This window comes from Hibiscus syriacus, unplaced genomic scaffold (genome assembly GCF_006381635.1).
Source record: "Hibiscus syriacus cultivar Baekdansim isolate YM2019G1 unplaced genomic scaffold, ASM638163v2 tig00110187_pilon, whole genome shotgun sequence".
Lineage (NCBI taxonomy): Eukaryota > Viridiplantae > Streptophyta > Magnoliopsida > Malvales > Malvaceae > Hibiscus > Hibiscus syriacus.
Genome location: NW_024062618.1, coordinates 170,384 through 183,026, shown reverse-complemented (window position 1 = coordinate 183,026; position 12,643 = coordinate 170,384). Strand labels below are relative to the sequence as shown.

The following is a 12,643-nucleotide window of genomic DNA, read 5'->3' as shown; positions in this document are numbered from 1 at the left end:
TTATCAAATTGTCTCTTCCACCACGTTGCTATTTATAAGACATATTTGGTGCACATTCAATAACTGGCCCCAAAAGGTCAAATTTTGGGTGAAAATTGTGAACCTTTTTATCAACTCATTTTTTAATAAAAATTAATTTTCAAGTAAATAATTTTATATTCTCAAAAAGTTCCTTGATTTATGCTTTTCATTTATTGTTACTTAATTGTAGTAATCAAGAGTTATAATTAAGTTTCGATTGCGTAATTATTTGGTTATATATATGAAAAAAAATGTTTACAATATTTAAATAAAAATATATTTTAAAATTTATACTGTTAATTTGTTTTGTAAATTACACGACCAGCTAAAAGTGATATTCGACAGAATTTTAAATTCGAATCTCATCATTTACAATCATAACAAAAGTTAGCGAGTGATTCAACTATCTCATTCAACCAAACAATAATAGTCCGACACAACAAAACATTTTTTTTTACCCTGACAACTTTCAACTTAATTCCCAAGATATCGAAAACCAATGATAAAATTCTCTGACATCGTTACCGGGGCAAAGCTAGACTACCAAGAAATGTTGCTTACCTTATAACGGAAGCATCATAGTTACCGACGGAGTGAACCGAAAATCCATCGGCATAACTGCCTTTCAACCACCTTGGATGCTACCATCAATCTCAAGAAACTGAAAGGCTATATATTAGTTAAATGCGTGTTAAAATGGACTATAACTCGTCGTGTGGCTCGGATTCTCCGTCAACTTTTTCATCAGTTGAGCCATCTGAGTCCCCCGCTGGCTTGTCGTTTTCAGAGGTATCCTTCTCTGGAGTTGAGTCGGAACTGGTTGTGTTCTCTGATTTGGTCTCGGTGTCGTTCTTTGCAGGCTTCTCAACTTTAGGTTTCGGCTTCAGAATTCTCTTAACGCTAGCAGCCTAAACAAAAAGCGACGTATTAACCAGGAGTTACACACGTGTAAGCAGACAAGGTGACATTATCAAATAGAACAACAGCCATACCTTGTCTTGCAAATTGAATACCTTCTCGTATACCTCTTCAGATGTAAAAACAGGCATGCTGTAACCCGACATCCTGGAGAGAAGGTTAACATGAACTTTGTCATGTTGAGCACACAAGGTTCGAAAGCAGAATTAAACAAGAGACACGCTATAGGAGGTGGGAAACATATGATTTCCTTATAGAATGCAACTAAAATATTAGGACGACAAGAGAAAAGTTATAGTATCATTAAGGGCTATGTTACTTGGACTCCGGTACGAATATCAAATATAGGTATGTGTTGGACATGGATATGTTCGATTACATTTCAAGATTTACTAGGGTCATTAGTCCACCCTATACGTATGTCCAGACTTGTACATAGGAACTTCAAGAAATGAAGAGAGGGGCACATATATATACACGCATAAAGATCCAACATCGCACTATGTTTTACGAATGCAATGACTTTGAACATAAAACCAACAGCAATAACTTACTTCTTTTGCTCTGCCTCCTTCTCATCCAACCAAGTCTTCAACTTGTCCATACTGCTCGACAACTGAAAAGCAAAAAAATATTCAAATTTTCGCCGCAGGATAAGCAAAAATCTAATTTAGAAATTATCATAAAGAGAATTTTGAAGTTAAACAAAATACCTCATCTATTCTGTCTTTCGGCAGCCAAGGTTTGTCCGTCTCCCACCCAAGAATAGTCTACACAGATACCCACAAAAATAAATATTGATATAGCAGTTAACAATATGTTTTGACTTTAGAGAATTATCAAGGCATTTATGGAATTGTGTGTCAACGAATGAAGGACATATCTATCCTCTGGCTAGATTTTTTGTACATCGGCCTATGCAAAACCTGAGATGTCTTGGAATGAATGGACATATCTAGCCTCTGACATACCTGTTGCAAGTCGGTGAGGTAATGTCGAGCAACTTCTACTGCTTCAGGTCGTGCAGTCAACTCTTTAAATCTAAACAATAGCCACAAATTGTTTCAGTCCACCATTCCTAAACCCTTCTAATGTATTTTTGTTCAGACTATATTGACACAATTAAAAAAAATCCCAAGAAAAAAGAGGATACCGGAAAAATATTGGGTCAGCTGCTGCTTTCAATGAATTTAGACGATCTTGAAACTCCGTGGCACTTGCATCTTCACCATCAGTATACAACCATTCTTGAACCTGGAAAAAAAATGCTCCATGCTTAATTTTAATCAGAGTGAACTGACAAACAATCTCTGAAAAGATGGAACTCACCTCAACAAGCTTTTTGATAACAGACTCGCGTTCATTGTTTGAAGATATTTTTTCAAAGTATTCAGATGTTTCAAGCTGGAAACAGAAAAGAAAAAAAATAAAATTTTAATACGGTACAGATTAACTAAAGTTATATTTTGTTCACCCAAAGAAAGACTGGATGACATGGACAATTGGCCACTCGTACAATACACCAGACATGGTGAAAATTAAATAAACAAGAGCATAAACAACAACAATTCCTGATTATGCAGAAAATTGAAGCAGTTTCATTTTAAATTAAAAAAGTGAACCATAATTCAAAAAATCCATCATGAAGGAAAGAAAACATAACATCTAAATAAAATTTAACAGAAAAACAAAAACCGCACCTTATCTTTCGTAGCATATATATATTCTTCAAGGTTATTTTTTAACTCTGCGGTTCTTCTTCGCTCTGCATCCTTCTTATCCAATGCTTCCAATCTACGTTTAGCATCAGCCAAAGATTCTTTTGAAAGAGGCATTCCAGGCCCTGTTGTTTTCTCCACTATCTACAATGAAAAGAAAACAGGGAAAAGGATAAGATGAAAATGCAACAATAATGAGCTAAATAAAAACATATTCTAGCAAAAGCAAGACAAATGATCACATGTAATTAAATGTTCCAACATTGTTCGCACCTTCAGTGGAATTTTAAAGGTCCTCTTCTTTAGTTTTCTTTCTGTACGAAGATCCTTTGTACTTGGTTCTTCAACAGTACCGTTTGATGCATTACTACTCCCACCATCCGACTCCAAGTTATTGATACTTTGCTCAGTAGTGCTGTTAGTAACACTGTCATCTGTAACATTGGAGGAAGCACTGGTTGCATTCTCTACGGTCAAATTCTTTTTAGGAACTTCTATCCATTCTGTTATTTGAATAACAGCATCTGCTTGATCTAAAGAAAGAATTCCACTTCTACTCAAATAGAAATGCAAATTTGTTTTGATGGGAGCAGACAGATTCCGAGATGAGTACCTACATACGGCATATAACAAAATAACTTTGCTTATTTATTGCAGAAAGAGAGACAGATTATAATAAAGAATCAAGGAGGTGTCTCCCATGAAGTAATTAATAGTATCAGAATAACAAATAAGTTTACATTTGGCACTCACCCTTCCAGACCAAAAAAGTACGAACTAATAAATCTAAAGCAAACTACAAAATAAAAAAGGTTTCTTTTCCTAAATCATTTTTATTTGTTTCAAATTACGATACCAGATTTTTGTTAATGGTCTCAAAAGCCCCTTCAATAAACCAAACCATTAATAACCCAAGTATTGAAAGATGACATAGATCCTTACTTCTCGGCTGTATCCGTTAAACCAGACACCGCATAGTGCGCAAATACAGGAGAGGAAATCCCTGGAGGTAAAAGATCTTCGCGATCATAGGCAAGTGATACTTCAAAATCTTTACTATGATTAAAGGACTTGAACATCTGTAAATGGGAAATTAGGCATTACCATTAGTAAAACTACTAAAAAAATTAGTACTCTTTTTAATCCCCACCTCTACACAGGTTCAAGCAACACATTATTTTACCTTACTGGGAAGTTTTTTCATCCTTGGAACAACCAAAAGCCTGCTTGCCACATCTTTTGAAAGATCAGACCCATCTATTTCAACGACAAAACTGTAGGAGGAACCATCTACCATCCCCAGCTTACGATTCAACTTAATTCCATCACTTAAATTTGCAGCATGCAGAGCAGAACCAAGAACAATGGCTTCATCAGCATCCAGATGTTTGTCCAGGCCTTTCCTTCCAAAATATTCCTGTAGCTTAGCCTGTTAAGGAAAATGGAAACAAGAATAAATATATTTTATACCACACTTTCGCATGTAAACAAATGAGAACCTTTTGAATAATAACAATAATAATAACTAAAGCATCTCGGTAATTTTACATGACAAAAAGAAAGCTTCTTTCTATGCATTTTTACATGATTTGTTTCTGCACATATGAAATAGTAGGAGAAAACATAGAACAAACCTGCAACTTTGGAACTCTAGTAGCACCTCCAATCAACTCCACAGCATAAATATCATCTGCTTGCAGACCTGAATGCTTAAGCACCTCTTTCACAGGTAAAAGAGATTTATCCCAAAGGTCTGCACAGAGCTCTTCAAATTTCTCACGAGTTATTGTGCTCCTGAAGGGAAGATAATTAAAAAAGAACAAAAGGCAATTTCAGATAAGCATTTGTACAAAACCTAAATATTACCACAGATTCCAGATAATGTTCCAGCTTAGTTTCTATGACTGATTGATGAAAGCATTGCATGATGCCTAGGCACCCGTTGTAGCTTAGAGTTGTTTTTTTTTTCTCTATGTTAGATAATGTTCAAATTATGAAGTTCCCATAACAATAGACAGCTAGCTGTCCACTATATTTATTTGAAAAGAAAAGGCAAAACAATTATAACTTCAAAGGACAGGATGAGAACAAATGGGTAAAGAACAATTAATAGAATTTTATTTTATTTTATTATTGTTATCATTTTTTCAAACTCCACAGAAACTATGATATTTCCTGAAGGAATGATCTAAGGTCTTGAAGGGGAAGGTCGACGAGAGGAATGCCAATTGTAAATTGTCTTATATGATATCCTGGCATTAATATGATAGAAATATGAAGAGAATACTGAAAGAAAGAAAAATAAATGTTAATTCCAGAAGAAATCATGAGCCTTTGCAGAAAATACTTGCGCAGATTCATATGCAGTCATACTCTACTTCCAGTTTTTTTTTCATGGACAAGAAGTATGCACCGTAAATTAGATAAATTAATTGAAAGGCTACATACCTGAAGTCCCGATCGTCATAGAGGGATTCAACAGATATTGGAGCAGCTGTATTCGCACTTAATATTTCTTTTGTACGCTTAACCTGTTTCTTCAACTTAGCCATTGCCTTGGGATGCTTCCTCACATCAACCCCATTTCCAACTTGTTTATTGAATTCGTCAGCAAAATGTTCCACCAGACGTAATTCCATGTTTTGACCTCCTAGGTTCGAGTCCCATCTAACATCCTTCACCTGAAAAAGATGTTAAGTGTTCATAAACATGGAAACAACAACCAGATTTGGTATAATGAGATATTAAACTGTAACCAGATCTCAATAATAGGCAACAGCCGGTTTGTCAGGGTTATCAGAAGGGTAAATGCAAAGCCCAGTTGATATCATAGGCAGAATGCAGAATGCAGAATGCAGATGCAGGACGAATACTCCTTTTGGAACAACTACCAATCAAAATGCATTTCGAAAAGTTCCCTTAGGTGGGAGGAAGGGTGAAAAAGGTTCTTGTTAAGCCGAAAAATAAGTCAGCAAGAAGGTATTGATGCGGTCATAGAAAAACCCTATAAAAAGATAACTATTCGTTTCTGATGAATTACAAAAGAATAGAATACGAGATCAGTTAGAACTTAGAAACATGAAAGATTAAAAGCAACTTAAGTTTCTAGGTTCTTGGTATTTCTAATTATAGAATTGTTATCAGAATAAATAGATCAATGATCAATCTAATTCATTGATTTAATTATAGTACCAATTATCCTCTATTAATTAACTGAATAAAGTATCAACGATCAGTCTAATTCTGTGATTTACTTGCAGATTATCAACAATCACATTTCAATTCCTATCAAATGCAGAATCCTATAACTCATTAACGTATCATCAACACTAACACCAGAAGATTTCAAGTTGGATGCTTGGCAGATTAAAGAAAAATAGCAAAAGTAAATACCATAAACTTCCTTCTTCTTTTTTTTTTTTTTTTTGCTTTTTACCTGAAATTGGTTGACAGAAACAGTTTTCCCATACTCCTTCGCATTATAGGCAGAAAAATAAACAAGAGATGCATAAGTACTACTGGAACCCATATCATAGAAAATCACATGTCTCGACTCATTCGAGAAATCTTTATCGATCCCATACTGTAATGCCGCCCCTGAATGCTCGTTTATTAGCGATATGACGTTTATTCCAGCCAATTCTGCCGCCCTCAACAACCCTTTCCTCTCCGCTTGTCCAAAATATGGCGGCACAGAGATCACCGCATCTTTAACCGTCACTTTAGAATGAAACTCCGCCAAATTCGACGCATACTTCAAAATCATCCCCATCAACTCCTCAAAAGAGTAACTAACATCGCTCGAAACTCGAATCTTGGCGGCGCCTCTAGAATCTTCTATCACATCAAACGGTAGGTACATTGAATCGGCGAATCGTTTGACTTCTTGATAGGGCTTCCCGATCATGTCACGAAGATTAGAGAACACTTTGTCGGGGTAACGAGCGACGATTCCAGCGGCTTCTTCACCAATCAAGCGAGCTTCCGATTGGAATGCGACTAAGGCCGGAGATTTCCTCTTGGACATTTCGTTGATGGCTATGGTGATCGGACTTTGGCCGGGTTTTAGATTCACGACGGCGACTTTTAGCCATTCTGACCCTAGATCTATGCTTGAAACAGCCGATTCCGACCTAATTAGGAATAATGATAGCAGGGATAAGCATGTCCCTAATCGGAATAACATACTCTTCCTCGAAAGAAATTGCTTTATTTCGGTTTTCAGAGAAAAAATGAGAGAGGACTAAAGAGACGAGTCGAAGGTTCTTGATGCGGAGAGTCAGGACTCAATGGATTTCGCGCATATGGGTTAATTGGTTATATTTATACAGTGAGCTGACGAGGGAGTTGGTTTGACGTGGAGATTATAAAGTATATCCTATTGTAATTGGACACGTGGAATAATAGACAAGTGGCGCATTTTGAGATACTCAGATGTGTTGTGCTTTGGTGTTAGTCACTTGGTCGTTTGTGGATATGGGTGTTTGCGGACATGGGTGAGTTTTCAATGAGTTGAGTTAAGCCTAGTTAAAAATATATATATGTTATTGGAGTTGAAGATTACTATTTTATGATTTTATTTTATTTTATTTTTGTTAATTGAATTAAATTTATAAAGTTTGAGTCAATTCTAATTAAACTTTTTGAGTTTATTTTAAAGTTAATCGTAAATATTTATAATGTGATGGTACTAATTGATAATCATATACGATATATATATATATATATATATATTATTTTTTCACATGCAATACATATATTATGTAGAATTGAGAGAGTCGATTAAAACTTGAAAATTAGTCTACTAATTATTAAAAGTTTTGAATTATTTAAATCATATTTTATAACTCAAATTTTATTTAATTTTTTTCTGAATAGAGTCAAATATTTTAATATCAAATCGAGTAAAAAAAGTTAATCTTTTTCGAATTGAATGGACTTAATTCGAATTCTTAACGAACCAAAATGAGGTACTTGATATTCAACTCGAGAAGTCTGTGAGATACTAAATTTTTTTTCCAAGTATTAATAAGTTCGTGAGGTAAATTATTAATAATATTAACAAAAAAAATACTTCAATATAATATTTTTATGTATTTAAGGTTTAGGTTCGATATTTTTTATTTTGTGTGAAGCTTGAAAATTTTAAGAATAATACCTTTCAAGTTGAGTCGAGCTTTAATTTTTTATTTCAAGTTCAAGTTGAGCTTGATAATTAAACTCGCAAATTTTCAATTCGAATCAAACTTAATTTTAAAAATTTTAAATCGTGTCGAACTCGACTTGTTTACGGCATATTCTCAAGAGTGTTCCGGCTTTGTTCCAACAATATAGACCCTTTTTGACCTAATAATCATAGTCCAAAGCAGTTCTGGCTCCAGAATCAGTTAACCATCGTCAGCCATCGCTGGTAACTCCTCACCTGCAGCAACCGTTTCTCCCACTCGGGTGGCTTGAGCCCACTTAATGCATGATAAACTCTATAAGCTTCTTTAGAATATATGTCGACATAAAATTATAAATAAAGAAGAGAGTTTCAATAATATCAAAAAAATCTAAAATATCGTCACAATATATAATAACCTCTATAAATTTTATTGAAATTTCAATATTTTGAGAATTTAATGTGAACATTTTTATAACTTGAGGACTTATTTAAAATATGAACTATAATTCAAGGATTCTTTTAAATTAACTATTGTTCTTTTTTTTGGAATATAAAATTAGAAGAAGAAAACTCAAAAAAAAAATCCATTGCTGGAAATTGAAACTGATCTTTTAGATGAAAACCAAACATCCTAACCAATAAACAATAACGAACTATTTGTTCAAGATTTCATTTTTTTATCGAAATTGATAAATTGATCCTTAAAAACTAAAGTAATTTAATTTCTATCAATGTTATAAGCTTAATATTTTAGTTAATTTATATAATTTTGATTAACATAACAATAAATTTAACTATAAATATTTATATATTATATCAATTTAATTTTGATTCGAAAGAATTTAATAAATTTAATCATTAATATTTATAATATATGTAAATTACGTGTTGAAATTTTTTTAGAACTGATATCAAATTATAAATGTTAAAGGTTATATTCATTACTATATCAATAAAAAATAATTAAAATTTATGAAAAAATTTAAACCCTTGATTAATTATCTTAAGTACTTACTCTTAAATTGGAAAGGACTAAATTGCTTAACTTTTCTAAGAGGATCAATTTACACAATTTTAAAATTGTAAGGATTCTAAGAGGTTCTTTTACACTAAAATAACCGCTCAAAAATAGCTTTGGCGACGGTTGAGTTTCCCTCTCTTTTTCGCCAAAGAAATCAAACCAACGCGTCAGTGACTCAGCGTAATGCATAATTAATTTCTTACTTATTCTATTTCAGGATTTAAATAGCGATTCTTGCGATTTGAATTTGACTCCAAAACAATAATGTCCGCATCTACTGTCTCGATCACCGCCAGCCCAGCGGCGGCGACGACTCGCCGGCGTTCTCTCGTCGCAGAGAAGAGGTCGAACGTCGAAGCATTGGTTGTTGATCCGAACGCTGATGGAATCAACCTTGTGGAAGACAAAACAGCTGCCCATGTCGGTCTCAGCAGAGATCTGAACCACCATTCGGGTCGTGCCGAGGTGTCAAAGGACTTGATTGCAAGCGAGAAAGGTCGTCGTGGGTCAAAATTCGAACGGCACGCTGCGGCGGTCGCGGAAAGGAGCGGTTAACAAGATCGAGAAACCTCGATGGATGACCATGGTTAGTATTTTTGTTAAGAATTTAGCGCTTTTGCTTGTTTTGGTTGGCTTAGCTCAGATTATTAGGAGATTGGCTTTGAAATCAGGGGAGGATAGTGGCGATGGGACACAAATGGGATTAAATTTGAGGGTAGGGTTGCTGAGCTTGAGAGTTTCTTGAAAACCACGCCTAATATGATTCAAGTTCAGGTAGATGTTGTTGATAAGAAAATTGAAAACAAAATTGGTGGTTTAAGGAGGGAATTGGATGAGAGAATTCAGGGTCAAACTGCGGTATTGGAGAAGTCATTGAAAATTTTGGAGGGTAAGAGTGAGGAATTAGATAAATCCTTGAGTGATTTGAAGAGTGCGGATTTGTTGACAAAGGAAGAGTTTGGAAAGATGTATGAACAAATGTTAAAAGAGAAGGGTGGTGTTGAGTCTGACAATGCAGTGAGTTTAAGTGATCTAGGAGCATATGCGAGAGAGATTGTTAAGAAAGAGATTGAGAAGCATGCATCGGATGGGCTCGGCAGGGTTGACTATGCGTTGTCTTCAGGTGGGGGAAAGGTTGTTCAGCATTCAGAACCATTTCTTGGTGGAAAGGGAATCAACTGGTTTTTGAAAAGTCCAAATGGTGTTCATAGTGATGCAGACAAGATATTGAAGCCAAGTTTTGGGGAGCCTGGGCAGTGCTTTCCATTGAAAGGAAGCAACGGGTTTGTTCAGATTAAGCTGCGCGTGGCTATTATCCCAGAGGCTATTACTCTAGAGCATGTTGCCAAGGTAATATTTTTATTATAGTTGGTTATAAAGTTGTTTGTGGTTCACTTATGCATTTGTCTTTTAATTTTATTTTATGATGATAAATCTAACAGAAATCCAGATTCTTTTTATACTGATTCTGAAGGTCCAACATTAAGATCCATAAGATGTGAATATTCAAACTTGATCTCTTGTAGCCATCCTATTTTGCCAAAATAATTTACACTTTGAACTACCTAAGCTTTGATTCAACCCTTGATCTTGCAAAACCAGTCTGCTTCTCATTCTTTCAGGAAACCTATTTCCAATAGCATCTAATAACTTTGCTAGACTTCTTATGATTAGGAGATCTATCTCAATTTGATGAAGGTAATAATTCTTATAAGTTGGATATTTATGGATCTTTTAGATATCGGGGAAAACATATGCAAGGATTGCATTAGGATCTCATATTGAATAAGGATTGGCTCGGTTCTGTTAGAACACCATCCTTCCCTGGATACTACCTCCAAAACTAATTAGGTAAATAGTTATGTCTTATGTTTGACAATTCTATGTGAATAATGAGGTTTAAGTAGTGTTTCCATTCCTTCAATGCCGGTTTCATGCAAAGAGAAATTGAGTAATAATACATTTGCTCAGGCTTGTTTGAAGATTGTGTGTCGATGAGCATATTTTTTTTTTCTATCTGTAATTGCTTTTAGTGCATGAACTAAGTGATCTCAGTGGTTAAGGGGTTTGTTGTTACCCTTGTGGTCATGGGTTCGAGCACTGCATATGCAGGGGTATGAGTGTTCATTGTCAAATGGTTGAGAGTAGATACTACCTTGAATACTAGGTTTTATATGTTTTGGCTTGAATCTCCTTTCTCTGTTCATCTAACATATAAATGCACCAATTCTTTGTTCTGATTTCTCCAACTCATATGCTCTTTATTGTGCCTTCATTCTGGTGTTGCACCAGAGGAAACAATATATGCCATCAATTATTTCTTTTGCTTCTGTTTTCTGAATACTAAAACATCTAACGTCAAGGATTTATTATTATTTATGAAAGGACCTTGCCTTGGCAAGTTTCAAATTTCGTATAACTTCCATTTGAACTATGGCCAGCAACAATAAATCAAGGGCTGATTTAAGAGTGCTCTTTCAGATTTTTATTCTCAATTGGCTTCGTTACAATTGCTTATTCTGTTGTTCCTGTACCATTTACAGAGTGTGGCATACGATAGATCAAGTGCACCCAAGGACTGCCGAGTCTCTGGCTGGCTGCAAGGCCATGACCCTGGTTCTGCTGTTGATGCCAATAAGATGTTTCTTTTGGCAGAGTTCACTTATGAACTTGAAAAGAGTAATGCTCAGACCTTTGATGTATTGGATACAGCAGGTATCGGTATTGTTGACACAGTGAGGCTGGATTTTTCTTCTAACCATGGAACCGCTTCACATACCTGCATTTACCGTTTGAGGGTGCACGGTCATGAGCCAGATTCTGTTTCAGTGGTGAAAACAGAATCGTGATCTGCACTCTTCTCGGTAATTGTTGATTTTCAATCTTCATCGAATGAAATAGTACTTAGGTCATTCTACTAACTAACAAGATACAAATTCCTTATCCTGTTAGAATTTCTTCTGGGTAGCAAATGAGCGTGAACCTATTTTTATGCTTCCACTTTCCAGTTAGGTTCTACTTGACTTAAGAACAATGATTTGATTTGTATGAACCAGAAATACATGAACTTTAGTTTCCCCGTAGGAAAAGTCATATAGAATTCCGTTTCCTAGGTTATAGTCAGAAAATCAGATTCTATGTCATACTCGTGTTTAAGGCGTTATGTATTTATAAAAATTTCGACACATTCGATTATTTATATCATATTTGTGCTATTTCTTGTCTTGCATCATGTTTAGTTTTTCTTTTTCCATGTCTAGCACTTTTGTTGGAAAAAAAAAGTTACTAGGGAGATGTAAGAAGCTTGAACTCGAATCGAAATTTTAGACTCGAAACAAGGTTCAAGCTAGACTGAATTTCACATTTAACGTTCAAGCTCGATTTTCAAGATGAAAATCAAATTACTCGAGCTCTCTTAATTAGGCATATTTAGTAGTAAAAAATGAAATCGAACTAAAGCTCGATTTATTAGAGTACTTGAATTAAGCTTGCCCAATACCTCGAGCTCACCGAGTTCGAGCCGAATACAAGTAGTTTGCAAGGATAGTGCAAAGCTTTTATGAGTTATGGATGAATGAGTTGCTGAATATTTTAGCTGTTTTTTTATAATCATCGGAATCCGACTCATTAGTCGGATCGTATATTACATAAATCCATTATAGATGGATACTGCATTTAAATACTATAATTAAAACTTTGACGATTTCTTCGCTTGTTGAACTGGATACAAAGGTTTCTTCAAAGTTTCGAGAGTTGTTATAAAATACTGTTGTACTGTATTTGTATATGTAATTGTAT

At 34.8% G+C, this 12,643-nt stretch overlaps 1 protein-coding gene and 1 pseudogene across 1 annotated transcript; one reads left to right on the top strand and one right to left on the bottom strand.

The window, feature by feature from the left end:
• Nucleotides 1–456: 456 nt before the first annotated feature.
• Nucleotides 457–6,940, bottom strand: LOC120217495 (heat shock 70 kDa protein 17-like). Its single transcript, XM_039214577.1, has 14 exons — nucleotides 6,094–6,940; nucleotides 5,106–5,338; nucleotides 4,292–4,451; nucleotides 3,841–4,086; nucleotides 3,600–3,736; nucleotides 2,931–3,270; nucleotides 2,640–2,801; nucleotides 2,269–2,343; nucleotides 2,093–2,193; nucleotides 1,911–1,980; nucleotides 1,653–1,709; nucleotides 1,494–1,555; nucleotides 1,014–1,086; nucleotides 457–929 (listed from the first exon to the last, which is right to left on the bottom strand). Exons 1-14 carry the CDS (start codon nucleotides 6,841–6,843, stop codon nucleotides 723–725), a joined length of 2,673 nt encoding a protein of 890 aa, XP_039070508.1. The 5' UTR covers nucleotides 6,844–6,940; the 3' UTR covers nucleotides 457–722.
• A 2,169-nt stretch (nucleotides 6,941–9,109) lies between these two features.
• LOC120217496 lies at nucleotides 9,110–12,049 on the top strand (annotated as a pseudogene).
• Nucleotides 12,050–12,643: the final 594 nt, after the last annotated feature.